This window comes from Rhamphochromis sp. 'chilingali' (genome assembly GCF_963969265.1).
Source record: "Rhamphochromis sp. 'chilingali' genome assembly, chromosome: 15".
In the NCBI taxonomy this organism is placed as follows: domain Eukaryota; kingdom Metazoa; phylum Chordata; class Actinopteri; order Cichliformes; family Cichlidae; genus Rhamphochromis; species Rhamphochromis sp. 'chilingali'.
The window spans coordinates 25,917,527-25,934,596 of record NC_137942.1 but is presented as its reverse complement, the minus strand read 5'-3'; the positions used below and the strand labels follow the sequence as shown (position 1 = coordinate 25,934,596).

The window sequence follows — 17,070 nt, the reverse complement described above, 5'->3', positions numbered from 1 at the left end:
ATCACCCCCAAAAAATAAAACTCATAAAATGTATTCAACCAAAATATTTTTCTCACCGACACAATATCTGAGGAGCTGCGGGGAGCTGGCATTGGCTAATGTTTTCAGCAACACATTACACACTCTGTCCCTAACAGCAGAAGGCAAGGACTGGGCTGCTGAGCCCCCAGGAGCTCCAAGCAGTTGGAGCCACACATACACCACTGCACCCTTCAGTGCTTCGTCTGGGAAAAGCAGCGCTGAGCACAGGCGGTCTAACAGGGGCACTGGTGGAGAGAAATGGAAACAGGTAAGTACTTAGAGCACAAGTAAGACACAGGCATAATCATGTGGTATAGTTGTTAAGTGTCTGTATGTTGTTGTGAAGCAGCTGCTTTATTAGGTACACCTGCTTAATTGCTTGTTAACACCATTATCTAATCAGAGAGCAGAAACTCAATGCATTTAGAATAACAAGAAAGCTTTGAGCTGATAGGAAGACAACAGGAACTCAAGCCAAGGTATGCAGAAAATCATCTTTGAATTCACAACATGTTGAACCTTGAAGCAGATGGGTTACAGCAGCAGAAGACCACACCGGGTGCCACTCCTGTCAGCTAAGACCAAGAAACTGAGCTTAAAATTTACAGTGACTCACCAAAACTGGACAACAGAAAATTGGGCAAATATTGGCTGCAACATTTACATGTTGGGTCAGAATTTGGCATAAACAACATAAAATCATGTTGTTTACCTTCTCTCATGGGCTCAGGCAGGCAGTGGTGGATGGTATGGAGGATATAATTTCTTGGCACACTTTAGGCCTTTAAGTACTAAGTGAGTCTCATTTAAACACCACAGCCTCCCTGAGTATTGTTGCTGTATTGTCTATTCATTTATGACCTTCATGTAACATCTTCTAATGGCTGCTTTGAGCAGGATTAGACGATATCTCATAAAGAGATACAGATCATCTCAAACCGGTTTCTTGAACATGAGAATGAGATCACTGTATTCAAATGGCCCCACAGTCACTAGATCTTAATCCAATGGAGCACCTTTGGGATGTGGTGGAACAGGCGATTAACTTCACAGATGTGGACCAACAGATCCACAGAAGCTGTGTGATGCTATCACGTCAGTATGGACCAAATCTCTGAGTTATGTTTCAAGGACATTGTTGAATCTGTGAAGATTTAAGGAAGTTTTGGAAGCAAAAGGGGGTCCAAGTACTATCGAGGTGTACCTAATAAAGCTGCTGATAAGTGCATAAATAGACGTATGATTGCAACATCATGTGACATTTCAAGATATTGTACATTTCAATTACCAAGAAAGAAGTCTGCGAGTATGTACAGAAATGCAGGAAAATAAGAGAAACCCAGAGGTGAAGTAATTGTATTACTGTGAGAGAAGCTCAACAGACACCACAAAAGGACAGTGAGATTACAAAATGGAAAAAGTGCAAACTGCTGGGAACAAGGTGGAGAGTTTCAACTCTAGCTATGACAGACAACGGTGGACCCAGTGTCGGCGGGAAAATTGCCTTGAAGATGAAACGGTTGAAGATTGGCAATTGTGGGAGAGAGCAGAGTTAAACGGCAGATGAGAGTGTGAGCAGACTAGATTGAAAAACTATGCAGGCGTAGATTGGAGCATAAAAATATAAAAACACGAGTACTTTTATAATTATTTTCACAAAATAATTTGAACCCTAACATTAGTTTGTTGCTAGGAGAACTTAATTACTCATAATTTTCTCCTTTATACATCAATGTAAATAAAAGGGCAAAAAATTAAGAATTTAGTGTGAACACACCAGTATACGCGATGGCAGATGAGACACAGGCAGGAGACTGGAGTGGCTAAAGAGGGGTGAAAGAGTCAAATATGTCTAAAACAGCAACAATGAGAATAGTTGCACAGCGGATAAGAGCACAAAGCAACACGGGACTCAGCGAGTGTCGAACATGGTGAGAAAGAGACAGAGATGACAGAGCAGGAGAGCCAAATCCAAGCCAGCTGCTCTCTGGAGCAGATCAAAACCCATGTGAAGCAGAAGAAGCTCCCAGACATGTTTGATTAAACCGAAATATATGAGGCGGCCAAGATGACAGCAAAGCATAAAGAGAGAAGCGGTGGGGGTGGGGGAGAAGAAGGGAAAAGAGGTAGAGGAGGTGGTAACTCCTCCACAGACAGAGGATAAAAAAAATGTAGGGAACAAAATATGAGCTGCAAAAGAACAGATGAGAAATAAAGCGACGTGCTGCTGTTTAATGCCACTCAATGAGAAAGAAACAAACACGGGGGAGGCACGGCAAACAGACAAAAAGGTCGTCTTGTGCTTTCCTTAAAGAAAAGAGCAAAAGTTCATTTCTGTTTACCTTGCTTAGTGTTTGGCTGCCCTACTCTGATGCTTTGAACTACCTCTCTGTTCATCTTCTGATCCGCTTTCTACAGTATTTAACCATCGCTTTGCACTTGTTGCTTCACCCTGCTTCCTCTTTCTTGGTCTATTAAAAAACATTTTAGTTTCTCTATATTTTTGTAAGCACTTTCTAAAAAAAATGTCTTGTGAAAAGTCTCAGCATAAAAAAGTGCTTGCAAAAAACCAAAAACAAAGCGGAAATGCTGAATGCTGAGATGATGCAAAGCTATAGAAATGATGAAACTTGCCATTTAACTGTTTAATTTTAGATGGCTGATATTTTTACATATCAGCTTGTGAGAAACATTTTTAACTTGCACTATTGTCCTTTCCTTCTTTCATCCCTCTTGTTATCTCTTTTTGCCTTCCATTTTTCTTATCTGTTTCATCTTCCCTGTTTTGTCTGTATCCGCTCCTCAATCAGTATCAGCAATACAGAAATCGAAGAGAAAATTCTGGAAGAGAAAAGTCAACGAGTGAGGACAAAAAGAGGGGTTAATCAGTCAGAAAGACAGGCAGCCAGTGAGTCAGAGACAGAGGGAAATCTCCTGGGTGCTCTGGGCTTGTGTTGTCATTGCCTTGCTGTTGTCGTTAGTCCAAACAGCCCCACAGAGACTTGCTGAGTGACAGGCCACAGACAAGCACACACAGTCAATAGTGGCAGCCCACATCTTGCATCAACATTGTAACAACTCACCACTACCTGCAGCTGCTGGAGGGAGCTTGGAAAACTCATGAAAATACATGAGAGGTGGACACACATAGCATAATAAAATAACTACGGTGGCTGCCTTTTTGGCATAAGGACCACATTCGCGCTCGATCGTAAAGACAAGCAGTCAGGCGTGACACAAACACAGCACAATGCACACACGAACACGAAGCTGATTGACAAAGCCTAATAAGCACTGTGGAAAAATGATTCGGAGAGTACAAAGATATCATACAGGTGGTTGTAAAAGAGATTAAATCAACAACTGTGCGTTGGGGGAGGAGTATCTTTTCAGCTCGCTATACTACAGCTTTGTACCTAGATAAATACATTCATATAGACGGGGAGATTCAGGGAAAAGGTTCAGATGAACATTTGCAGTATTTGTAGCTTTTGCTATTTTACTTTCAGCAGGTGCTGGTATGGGATTGGCTATGCAGATGGAATTTTAAGGTTGGTTATCTCGGTGCAGCTGGAGAGCAATTGAAAAGGTCATAACAGCTAGAGAGATTGAATTGAGAGAGTTCAGGGGAAAGGATATGGAAGATAGACTTGTGTGATTTTTTCTAATTTCTTAGAGGCAGAGGAGGTGGAATAGGGAACAGCATGAGAAAGCTGGTTTCAAAAGTAGACATAGTACAGCTATTTCCATCAGCCAATTTTCTTATCCAACTAGGGGACTCAGGAGGCTGTAGCCTGTCTGAGCTGGTATAGAACGTCCTGGATATGTCGCCAATACATGCAGACAATGCTTTCCATGCATCTTGGATACAGTTTAAGAAGATCAATATAGGCTACGGTGACTGAAATGTAGATATGTCTCTCTAAGACAAAAGCGATCAGGAAAATTATGTATTCCTTTATATCTTCCTCTTCCACTTCAGGTGAACTCTACATTTCGAACACATTCTTGGATCTTAGCCCCTGAAATAATACATTTTTAATTCAGTTTCTGCCTCTCCAGTGCCACAGTGAAGAGTGAAACAGAGACTGCACAGTAAGCTACCTGAAACCTGACCGATCCTGTCTCAACTGCATTTTTAAAAACTGACCTGAATCAACGCACGTCATCAATTTCTTGCAGATACTCTATACATTCCGTAAGGCAAATGAATGTCTTTGCTATACAAAGGGGTCAGTGGCTGTGGCCTGCTACACAGCAGTATGTTTACAGTTTAAAAAGTATTTAGCGCCGGATTATAAATCTCAATGAGAGGAATTCATGAAGCATGAACTTTATAAATAAGTCCACGCATCACCTTTCCACCTGTATCCAGTGCTGGTAAAAACAAAGGGGAAAAATTATGCGTTGCTTACAACATTTCCAAGAACTGTTTATCACTTGACGAGATAAAGTTCACGCTCGTGTTGAGAGACGAGCTTACTGATGTACCTTTCTTGATAATGGACTGTAAAGAAAATAGAAACAAGGATGAAAACAGACTACTACTACTAGGGGCTACGTGTCCCTGTATTACTCTGAGGTCTCACTGAGTGTCATTTCCAGGGTCTCACCATAATGAGTCACAAGGCTCTGGGACACAGTAGGGGCAGCTTTTATTAGGTTACCCAAGAAGCTGAATGTAGGCAGGAAATGCTTCACACTGAGCTGCTCAGTAAGCTAGAAAAAGAACACAGAAAAAAATCATCAGTACTTACACACACACACAGTAATATAAAGGAAATCTTAATGCATTAGATCATAAAGCTCTACAACATCGGTTTGCACGGGTGTCTTAAAGCTAAACGGCTATTTTAATGGTAGGTTAAAAAAAATCTTCAAAATGACCAAAATATATTTTAAAACTACTACAACAACCTAAATATCCTACTACTATGGAAGCCCGTTTCCACCACTAAAAAAAAAAAAAAGGATCCATAACTCAAAATTTCGAGTTATTATCTCGAAATTTCGACATATTAAATCAAAATTTTGAGAAAAGCAACTCGAAATTTCGAGTTAGCGCTGCCAATCAGTAATCTACGTGAATGACGTCATTTCCATGTTACCCGGAAGCTGAAGCCCTCAGCTACAAATGCTACAGCTAAGCTACCGGTATTACATCCAGTCGTGAATGCACAGATTGCTGAGTGTTTTCAGCCTGGCTTCACAAATGATGAAATCCCTGTGTTATTAGCTGAATCACATGGTGTTACTATCAGCAAACATACTTTAATTTGTTGGGATCCGTTTTTGAGTGCGCGGTCCTGCGCCATATGCTTCCGGGTAACAAGAAAGCGACCTCATTCACGTATATTTTTGATTGGCAGAGCTAACTCGAAATTTTGAGTTATATTTCTCGAAATTTTGAGATAATAACTCGAAATTTCGAGTTATGGATACTAGCTTTTTTTTATGGAAACGGGCTTCCATATACTACATATATGTTATTAACCGCTTAAGTTTTTTATTTCCACTCGATAAAAAATCTCTGAAATTATTCAGCAAGAGCTCCACAACAGTAAGGCCAAGCACACACGACAATGGGCTCAGAGGATTAGAGACACTCGAGAGATTTTTGCCTCCTTGTCCCCCATCACCAGCTTTGAGTGAGGTAGGAAACACTCTATCAAAAGCTGACATTTTTATTTCCACCAAATACCAACTGCAAATTGGAGAATTAATAATGGGTAAGTAAACACAAAAAAATCCTACAACTGCAACTCTACCAAATCTGGTGCAAGAAAAATGAAGCATAATAACACTAGGCCACTTCCATACATAGTGATACACAGAAGAAGGGTTAATCTGAGCCAAGTGCTTGCGTGTTTAAACTGAAAAAAATAATAATTTCTTCCACTAACAGTTTGTGTCAAAACTTATAATCAAGCTCTGTTCTTGTAGCATAAATGAGACTTGTCTGCTGTGGCTGGTGTTATATTTTTCTGTCATCATCAGTATACACAGCTATACTGTTTTCCACCTGCAGCAGGATGAGCCTTCTCCATTACTGTCTCCCCCTGAGGTGACACAACAGCAGCAAGAGGGAGACAAGCACACTGTCTGTTTACTAAACAGCCTTGGGAGAGTATGACGCTAGTTACACAAGTGCTATTAAAATTTTTAAGATGTTGGGCATGTTCTTCTGCCTGCACGTGCACATGAGTAGGAGCGTTTCTCTATTTGTCTTACCTGTTTGTGTATCTCATCCAAAACGAAGCGAAATGACAGCTCGCTCTGGAGCTCCAGGAGTAGCTGAACCAGCACTGACGCAAGTAAACACACACACAAATGTATGCATAAACATCACAAATAAGTGCAGTTTCACACTTTCGCACAGTCACTGCAATTACAAGACAGAAAATCAAAACAGTCAATGTTAATGAAAAATCCAGGTGTATAATTTTTGAAGTTTTAAATTATTATCCTTCAGAATCTTCTACCACTGCTTTAGAAATTTGCATGCGATTAAATGATTCAAACAGGAATTTACTTAAATATGAAGTGCCTTTAAATAATGGTAGTTAAGGAATTTGCGTTACATAAGGCATCGTGTCACACAAGCCTGACAACCACAAGGCGCTAGTGGAAAATGTGCATTCCCTGACTGGGGGGAGGGTTGTGCACTGAAAACTTTGCCATGGTTGGCAGCAGATTGGTGTGGTTGCTCATTACGGTGCAGTCACCGTTTATTCCGAGCAGTAGTGAAACTTGAAGAAGTGCAATGCAAGCTGGGAATGGAGAAAGTAAAGGTTGTGCCTTAATGCTGCCTTCAACCAACACAGTTCAAAAAGTGCAAGTCTGCAGAGAAGACAGCTTCTTACATGCTAACTGCAGCAATCTGCTAGCAACCAAAGGAACTGCAAGGAGATTTTTGGTGCAGCACTGTACACCCTCAATTACACCCTGCTGACTGCCAGGAACCTCCAGTAAACCACTTGCTACCTGTCAGAGAATACAGTTGCCAGCGTTCACTGACCAGTCTCTGGGTCTGTATGAAGGTAGCTGTAGCAATTAGTTTCACAGCAACTGCCAGCAACCTCCAGCAATTTCTTACAGCCCTTTCTTTAAGCCCTTACCAAACATTTCTACCGATCAGTGTTAATCAGTATCAGATAAATGTGCCATTATTTTACAGCATACTGAAATTTTAGAGCTGGCGTCTAGTGTGACATTAGCGCCCTGGAGCTCCAGTGGCTCCATGGTTCATGTGTCACATGACGAAGAGTGAGCTCAGGGCATAAGTAGTGCTAGAAAACAATACCATGTTAGGTGGAAGGTTTAGGAACCTTTTTTAAGGTCTAAAAAAAGTGATGGACAAACAGGGATTAGCATTGTCGTGAGTACGTATGGAGAATGTTTGTGTTACTTTTCTCCCTGCCAAAGGGGAGAGGCAAAAGTCCCATACTGCAAACTAAACATAACATTTGGGGCAAGTTCAATTTGAAAACTGTGCAAAACATAATGATACGTATGCAAGTAGAACCTGTTTCCATTAAAGGATGTGCACTGGTGTGCAACAGGCTATGAGTTGTGGTATATTTCCATTATTGGGTGTTATACAAGCGTTATCCAAACAGTAGTGACATATATTAAACCCTGTCATAGGGCTGTGCGATATGACCAAAATCTCATATCCCGATATAAGATATCTATCATCCCGATAACGATATAAATCACAAAAATTCAACATTTTCTGTAAATTCTGTGAATCTCGGGCAGCTCGACTTGCGTGAAGTGTTTTCAGCTGGGCGCTGTGTACCTGGAGTTGAGACTTTTAACAGATGCATGAAGGCATAGGTTGTAACGGCCGCCGTTTTCTTTGTATTTATTACACGGCGTGCTGCGGGGAAAAGCCTGTTCTAACGTTTGAGTTTAAGGTTTATTTTTTTAGTACCTAACGCATCTTTTTTCCTTCTCATCCGTAAAAACTCTGCATACACTTTCACATAATTTATTTTGTTTTGAAAAGTCTCAACAGGATCTTGAGCTTTATTGTGAAAGGTTAATATGCAAAATAAACAAGCGGACGGCGGGGCCACGCCAATGTTTTACGGTCGTGGTTGCAAACGACAAAAACAGTCGCTTGTCCGTCCGTAGTGTGGTTATATTAAATGTAAGAGAAAGAGAGAACTTTAACAAATTAATATAGCCACTACAGTGACCATCAAAACCACGAAAAAACGATAGCGTAATCTGAAACGATAGATGTTTTTATATCGTCATCCGATATATATCGTTATATCGAACAGCCCTACCCTGTCATATCAAAAAGGCAGTGTACCAAATAAATAAACTGCAATAGATGCAAGTTTAATGTTTAATGCATCGGTTTCCCTCTCAGTTACAACGCAAGTTCTCATTAAGCTGTAACTGCAAAGCTGAACAATTCTGTGAAGATTGTAGGCTTTCTTTCTCCTTCTTTCTTATCTCCTCACACTATGACTGCATTATTTATAGCGCTCAAGTGATTTACAAAACGTGTGCTTTACACACTGTCTGTGCAGAAACCAAATGCAGTGTCACATTTTAAGTACTCTTCTAACTGTTACAGAAAAGCAGTCCCTTGGGCATTTTTAAGACAGCTCCCGTAAAATCATTTGATTCGCAGCCATAGGTCCAGGCTGCTGGGGGATTCCCATGATGCACTGAGTGTTTCTTCTTCAGTTACCTTTTTCCACTCATGATGCATTTATATACCTGCATTTAATTAGCTATTACTCATCTCTGGCTCTCTTTCACAGTATGTCTCTGTCCTGTCTTCATCTGCTCACCCCCAACCGGTCGCGGCAGATGACCGCCCCTCCCTGACTCGGGAGGTTTCTTCCTGTTTAGTGGAAGTTTTTCCTTTCCACTGTTGCAAAAGCACTTGCTCATAGGAGGTTCATATGATTGTTTGGGTTTTCTCATGTATAATTGTAGGTTCTTTACCTTACAATATAAAGCACCTTGAGGCAACTGCTCTTGTGATATTAAATAAAAGTGAATTGCACTGAATTAATTTGGACTTACTAAAATTTTTTATTTTTAGCATTTTTGAAAGGCTGCAATGGGAAAATCTGTCTGAGTGTTTGAAAGTGAGACTTTGCCACGAGGCCAAGATTGAGGATACAGAATAATCTGCATTTGGCTGCCCAAATAAACTCATTAAGTACAAAGAGAAATTCGCATTTCAGCTTTGAAGTCAAAGATCGCCTTAGCCACCAGCCCTGACCATTATCAGCAAGAAGGCTTATGTGTATCCTCCAAAAAAAAACAAAAAACACTGACTGTGTGTGTGTGTGTGTGTGTGTGTGTGTGTGTGTGTGTGTGTGTGTGTGTGTGTGTGTGTGTGTGTGTGTGTGTGTGTGTGTTCACAAAAACAACTGCATAGAAGGCCTCCATCTATGTTTGCGTGAGTGCAATGTGAGCACGAGTCTGTACATAGAGTGTGTATGTGTGTTTTCCTGAGCACACACAGACACACAAGCATACATCACCAAACCAGAAAGAGGCATCTCTTCACCTTGGTCAACCTTCTCCAGAGTTACAGGGTCCTCTGCAGTTTGAAGCATCCCTGGGGACAGAGAAGATATGACAGAGCAGATTTTAAAAGGCATACTTCAAAAACCACATGCACTCTTGCTTCTACACAGAAGTACAGGAGGAAGAAATTTAATGTCATTATGCAAAAAAAAAAGGATGAAATAGGACAAAATAGAAAATACAAATTACAGAGACATTAGATGGGGCTTCATGCTAATAAAGATCTATTTGATCATACTGTACAGGGTACTCTACCTTGCATTAGCTTTGCTGGACATCCAAGATAAAGTACTATCTTAAAAGCATGTTAAAGAAAAACAACTCAGTGTAGTGATGAATGTAAGGCATATTTTTATTGGATTATGCTCAGATGGAGAAGCACAATTCATGCAGACAATCCCACAAGAACTCTAATAGCTCTTTTAACGTCTTGTCAGATTGGTCAGAGCTTTTATGGCTTAGCATTTTGCCACACATCCTCTTATTGTGCTAATTTGATTAGAGCTTAAATGGTTTCAACATAGCACTTAATGCGGCAACCTAATAATCCTCCAATGAGGAAGTTATCAATAAAACCCTCGGATGATCTAGCATTAAAAAAACATACAGAGGTTCAATTATAGCAGTGTAACATTTGCAATAGAGGAGTCAGTAATTTAGTGTTGTGAGAATAATGAAACACAATGCAGGTCTATATATTAACAGTCTTACTGGCTCCACTGGGATTTTCACGGCACGGCAACTCATTCCATATTTAAAGATCCTCAAAAATTATTGCTGTCATGTCATCCGATATGTTGACACAGAGAATTATTCACGGTACAGGAGTCGAAATAACTTACGCTACAACTTAAATGCAAACAAGAAATCACAAATAATGAAAGTCTTGATAGTTTTATATGTTTTATACTTTTGTTAATAGCTCGTATTTTGTGTCTTTAAATCAAACATTTCAGAAATAATTTCAGAAACCCCGTCATAGTTAGTCAAAGGAGCTTGCAAAGAAAAGCGTCTGGACTTCTTTAAGTTACTTGAAAATGGTAATCCCCGAACCAAATGGTGGACACCAGAGGTGAAGGGAGCCACCAGGCTGAAGAAGGAGTCCTATCGGGCTTGGTTAGCCTGTGGGACTCCGGAGGCAGCCGACAGGTATCGACAGGCCAAGCGGAATGCGGCTCGGGCAGTGGCTGAAGCAAAAACTCGGGTGTGGGAGGAGTTCGGAGAGGCCATGGAAAAAGACTTTCGGACTGCCTCGAAGAGATTCTGGCAAACCGTCAGACGTCTCAGGAGGGGAAAGCGGTGCTCTACCTGCACTGTGTATAGTGCTGGCGGAGCGCTGCTGACGTCGACTGAGAAAATTGTCAGGCGGTGGAAGGAATACTTCGAGGACCTCCTTAATCCCACTGACACGTCTTCCGAGGAGGAAGCAGAGTCTGGGGATGAGGGGAATGACCCGCCAATTTCCGGGGGCGAGGTCACTGAGGCAGTTAAACAACTCCTTGGTGGCAGAGCCCCTGGTGTTGATGAGGTCCGCCCCGAGTTCCTGAAGGCTCTGGACGTTGTAGGGCTGTCCTGGTTGACACGCCTCTGCAATGTTGCGTGGAGATCAGGGGCAGTACCTGTGGACTGGCAGACCGGGGTGGTGGTCCCCATCTTTAAGAAGGGGGACCGGAGGGTGTGTTCCAACTACAGGGGGATCACACTCCTCAGCCTCCCTGGGAAAGTCTATGCCACGGTGCTGGAAAGGAGAGTTCGTCCGTTAGTCGAACCTCGGATACAGGAGGAACAATGCGGTTTTCGTCCTGGTCGCGGAACACTGGACCAGCTCTTTATCCTCTCCAGGATACTTGAGGGTGCATGGGAGTTTGCCCAACCAGTCTACATGTGTTTTGTGGACTTGGAGAAGGCATTCGACCGTGTCCCTCGGGGTGTCCTGTGGGAGGTGTTGCGGGAGTATGGGGTGTCTGGCCCATTGCTACGGGCCATTCGATCCCTATACAACCGTTGCAAGAGCTTGGTTCGCATTGCCGGCAATAAGTCGGACTCGTTCCCGGTGGGTGATGGGCTCCGCCAGGGCTGCCCTTTGTCTCCGGTTCTGTTCATAATTTTTATGGACAGAATTTCTAGGCGCAGCCAAGTGGCGGAGGGCTTTCGCTTTGGTGGCCTCAGAATCTCATCTCTGATTTTTGCAGATGATGTGGTTCTGTTGGCTTCATCGGGTGAGGGCCTCCAGCTCGCACTGGAACGGTTCGCAGCCGAGTGTGAAGCAGCGGGAATGAGGATCAGCACCTCCAAATCTGAGGCCATGGTTCTCAGCCGGAAAAGGGTGGAGTGCCCACTCCGGGTCGGGGATGAGTTCCTGCCCCAAGTGGAGGAGTTCAAGTATCTCGGGGTCTTGTTCGCGAGTGATGGGAGAAGGGAGCCGGAGATCGACAGACGGATTGGGGCTGCAGCTGCAGTAATGCGGACGCTGCACCGGTCCGTCGTGGTGAAGAGGGAGCTGAGTGTAAAAGCGAAGCTCTCAATTTACCGGTCGATCTACGTCCCTACCCTCACCTATGGCCACGAGCTGTGGGTAGTGACCGAAAGAACGAGATCGCGGATACAAGCGGCAGAAATGAGCTTCCTCCGAAGGGTGGCTGGCCTCTCCCTTAGAGATAGGGTGAGAAGTTCGGCCATCCGGGAGGGGCTCAGAGTAGAGCAGCTGCTGCTCCACATCGAAAGGAGCCAGCTGAGGTGGTTCGGGCATCTGACAAGGATGCCCCCTGGGCGCCTCCTGGGTGAGGTGTTCCAGGCATGTCCCACCGGGAGGAGGCCCCGGGGCAGACCCAGGACACGCTGGAGAGATTATATCTCTCGGCTGGCCTGGGAACGCCTTGGTATTCCCCCGGATAAGCTGGAGGAGGTGGCTGGGGAGAGGGAGGTCTGGGCCTCTTTGCTTAGGCTGCTGCCCCCGCGACCCGGCCCCGGATAAAGCGGATGAAGATGGATGGATGGATGGAAGATGTTTCACCTCTCATCCGAGAAGCTTCTTCAGTTCTTAAGGTCAAATGGTGGAGAGTCCCAGATATAAACCTAGTGGGAGTATCCCCCCACAGAGGGACAAAAGGACCCCCTGATGATCCTCTAATCACCTGAGCCAAGGTGTGAAACTGGGTGTGGGTCCCAATCCCCGTCATAGTTAAAAGCAAAGCTGTCCACTAGCCTGCAGCCCATGCTAATGATCTTTTTTTTGGTGGCTACTTAGTTTGATGATTCCATCTATGAAATGAGATTTAATGTGGCTGTCATTAAAAATGAAAATCAGTTACATATACAGCACTTAATTAAGGCCCAAATTACTGCATCACATCAAAGTCACAAATCAGTATAATGGTTTAATCACACTACCGATGACAAGCACACCTCTCCAAAGAAAAGAAAAGTAGTAAACTCAAGGTTAACTGCATTATCGGCGTGGATCCTTTTTTTTTTTTTAATGAAATCAACGCAAAAACTATTATGTCCAGTAGTGTGAATATTTCTGTATCGTGTTCTGGTTGATTGCTAAGATCAATTGTTCTCTCTGTTCAGCCTGACCTTGCAGAAAAGCTGTAATGCGACTGCACCACCAATACAACAGTGGACTAACACAGTGGTGATTAGCTTCAAGGAGTGCAAATGTTAAACAATCAAGCTCGAGCTAGTGAGAAAACAGCCAGTGATGGTTAGGACTGTCAGTACTGACTGAAGGTCTGTGCACTGCAATAGTACTGTTGATGCTCCTTGTTTTCTAAGTGCATTCCAGTCTGATTTTGCCTACCTAGCATAAAACTGTTTGCACCTTTAGAGAGATAGCAAGTGAGAGGTGAAAGTCCAGCGCTTCACAATCGCCCTTGCTAGACATTCCTTCTGTTTCTAATCTGCTGTAGGGCTGAACGATTATGGAAAATAATCTAATTGCGATTTTTTGCCCCAATATTGCGATTGCGATGCGATATGCGATTATTTTTTAAGGTATTTGTCTTCTGTATTATTAAACAAAGACAAGCAATACATCATATAGTATGGCCAATACTATATTACATTAATTTTAAACTGTTCTTTCCTGGAAGACAGACCTCTGTTATGATGACATGAGGTGATGCATGAATTGATGACTGACATTTTTATTTAACTTCTTCAATCACAACAGTATATTTGAACATACACAATAGTTTATTTTTAGCTTACAAACATCTGAGCATAAAGTGCTGACAAGGAACCCTGGTGTAAACATTAAAATGAAAGTCAGTACAATGTGCAGATTGCAGAAATATACATAAAAAAAATCAGTGGCTTTACCACACTCAGTTTTTCGACATCTGTGAACTACTAGACAGTCATTCAATTAAAAAATAATATTAAATAAATAAAACTAATAAATAAAAAATACACACATCTTACTGATCTCTGCAGTCAGTAACATTACACATAAAGTGCAAACATAATAGCAATTGTATAAACACACACACAAACACACCTTTAAAGTTTAAAGGCGTGAAATTGGACGGTCTAGTTCTGATTAGCGTCACCGCTGTCTCGGTGGAGTTTAATAAACTCGGCCGTCTGCTTCTTGCTATCTAAAATATAACCAGACACTGGTGTAAATTCTCGACTGTCTCATACTTCTGTTTAATAAGTTTTCTGTTTGACGTTTAGTCAGCTGTGTGAAAACCAAGGAGGAACCCACCCGGGGGATTAATAAAGTTTTATTTTATCTAATCTAATAACTTTAATCTCAGCCAAACCGATTTACTCACGAACAAACAAAACACTGAAAAAAGCCCAACAATAACATTTTTAGGTTGTCTAAGTGACTTATATATTACGTTTAACCCGAGCAGCGAAACTCCGCGGTGATCTGAAAATGATGTGCCGGGAGTTGTGCCGTTCTCGGCCGCATCAGTAACCCTCGAGCTCCCGGCTAGCTGTCGAGCTGGTGGGTAGCAGACGCCTCTGAAAACGTCGAAGCACTTTTGCAAATATGGGATATCTTGATAAACCGAGCAGATATTTGATGTTTACACAACTACTTTCTCGCCTGAAAATATGTTAAAAGTTTATTTTGTGACCCAGAAAGATTAGTATGAGTAATTTTAAAACTTAGTAGCGGCCGCCATTGCTGGAAACTGGAGTTTGGCTGGGCCGCGCTATGAATTCTGGGATATGGTAGTAATTTGGACAGCCTTCGGCGCGTCGCTGTGACGTAATCGGTCTACAAATGCGGCCTCAGGAGGATGCAGCCCATGAATTGTAAAATATAATCGCAGTATAACCGCAGCCTTTGCGGTTAGAAAATTGCACTTGATCATGTCGCGATATTATCGCAAATGCGATATATCGTTCAGCCCTAATCTGCTGCATGTGTTACTATTTCTCACCCAATAGTTTGGCTGTAAAATGCAGACAGACTCTGTGGTCCTGTTGGAGCAGCTCTCTCAAAGCCCCCGGAGAATACTTCAGCACTCCACTTACACTGGACAAGGCAGAAGACTTCCTCACAGACTGCATCCCACAGACAAGCGTGTAGGAGGAGAGATATAGGAGGGTAAATAAAGCTCCAGCTGAGCATCAAGGGAAATTAACAGCATAATGCAATTTTCATACACATTTCCCAATCCTTCCTAAAGGTTGTGCAAGAGAATGTAAAGCCACAGTAAACAGCTACAACATGGAGATGTATATAAATATATTTCTTCTCACTGCTATGTCTTCATCGTCAATCATTTCAATGAGGCAGGCCACACAGAGCAGCAGCCCGCCTCCCTCCACAGGCCCAAGGCGCCTACTCCACTTTGGGTCATGTCTGAAGTGGATCTTGTTGCAAACTATATCCCTGCTTGTCATTCTGTTTGTTTCGCCTGTTCAGACAGAAAGACCACAACAGCTTTTTATACAAAACTGCAGGCGAGCAAGAGTGCTAGCAAGCTATTGTATTACCTAGCGCTACATGCTAACTATAATATTAGCACTAGCTAAAGTTAATTTGTGACTTAGCTAGCCATAATATCCTTAAAAACAGATGTTTTTGAAGATTTCTCTTAAAACCTTCAAAAACATCTGTTTTTAAGTAAAATTATGGCTAGCTAAGTTATAAATTACCTAGCGCTACATGCTAACTATATTATTAGCACTAGCTAGAGTTAATTTATAACTTAACTAGCCATGATTTTCTTTAAAAACAGATGTTTTTGAAGATTTCTATTAAAACAAATGCTATTGACAAACTCTAATAACCACAAAATATGTGTAATAAACCATAAACTAACCTTTGCTGACAGTATATATCAGACGAGAACTGTGCAGAAATGATGGCTAAAGTCAAAACCCCAAACTTTATTGAACATTACAGTACAGTAGGTTACCAAAATAATTCCAAACACTGTTGTACTAATAAAAACTGCATTTATAATGTAAAACATTTTAATATTATAATGATACTATAAAAATAGATATTTATAAACAAATATATGATACAAAAACTTAAGATGTCTATTTATTAAATAACTAAATTCTCCTGTGAAGCCTCCTTCAAAATTTACCTTAACATTAAGTGTTGGTTTTAAAATAAACAAAAAAAAAGGCCAAATTCTGACAAAAAGATAACACAGGACAATATATTAATATCTTTAAGAGTGGTTTTACTCATATTAGCAAGTGTTATGTTGAAAGCTAACCCTTATTTAAAAACCACAAAAAGAGCTGATGATCTAATGGATTTATCTGGTATCTTTAAATGTGTATGATAATAAAAATGCAAATGAAACAACTCTGGAATAGTGCAAGTACATGACCATAGTTGTAAACTATGAATATATATGAATAACTTGTTTTGTTTTTTTGTAAATGTATGAAAAAAAGATAAGATACAAGCATTTTTTTCTGGTTGTTATTTCACTTTTTTACTAGAAAGATCCATGTGTTGAACAATAGTGCATGAAGATAATGTTCTGGCAAATAATGATAATTATCTGAAATGCTATGATCATTTTTGCTGCAGTTATTGGAACTTTTCAATTTCGTGTACATATGGGAAATGCTTGCCTCATCATTACACTCATGCTTGGTTTTTTTTGTTGTTTTTTTTTAACATAAAATCACATGAAACAGCTGCTTAGGTCCCATATTTCTTGCTGATGAACATTGGAGCTCAGTACATTGTACTGCTCTAATATTAAAAGTCCAATCAAATCAACAGTCTCTAACATTCAAAGGAAGCCTGATGGTGTATGTTTGAGCAAATCCATGCACAATTAGCCTCACAATTATATATCAACACCAATTTACCCTCCAAGGAATATCTTAGCTGATCGTTATGCTGAGACGTGTGTCTGAGTATCATTTAGCTGTGAAGGCCACAATTTGGTTATCACCATGACAACAAAAGCCTCTGGGTAACTGAGCCACTGTGTGATGATAGGTGTGTGGGGGCGAGTATCAGCTACTACCGACATGTCGATTTAT

The 17,070-nt window shown here is 41.5% G+C and overlaps 1 protein-coding gene across 1 annotated transcript in view; it reads right to left on the bottom strand.

The window, feature by feature from the left end:
• mei1 (meiotic double-stranded break formation protein 1) overlaps positions 1 to 15,920 on the bottom strand; it is a 65,398-nt gene extending 49,478 nt beyond the window's left edge. Inside the window, exons 1-7 of the mRNA XM_080905174.1 lie at positions 15,876 to 15,920; positions 15,310 to 15,467; positions 14,988 to 15,111; positions 9,566 to 9,616; positions 6,253 to 6,326; positions 4,635 to 4,740; positions 57 to 266 (exon numbers count right to left, since the gene is read on the bottom strand). Coding sequence (XP_080761300.1) covers positions 57 to 266; positions 4,635 to 4,740; positions 6,253 to 6,326; positions 9,566 to 9,616; positions 14,988 to 15,111; positions 15,310 to 15,453 — 709 coding nt within the window. The 5' untranslated portion in view covers positions 15,454 to 15,467; positions 15,876 to 15,920. The remainder of the gene's footprint in view (positions 1 to 56; positions 267 to 4,634; positions 4,741 to 6,252; positions 6,327 to 9,565; positions 9,617 to 14,987; positions 15,112 to 15,309; positions 15,468 to 15,875) is intronic.
• Between the last annotated feature and the right edge of the window lie 1,150 nt (positions 15,921 to 17,070).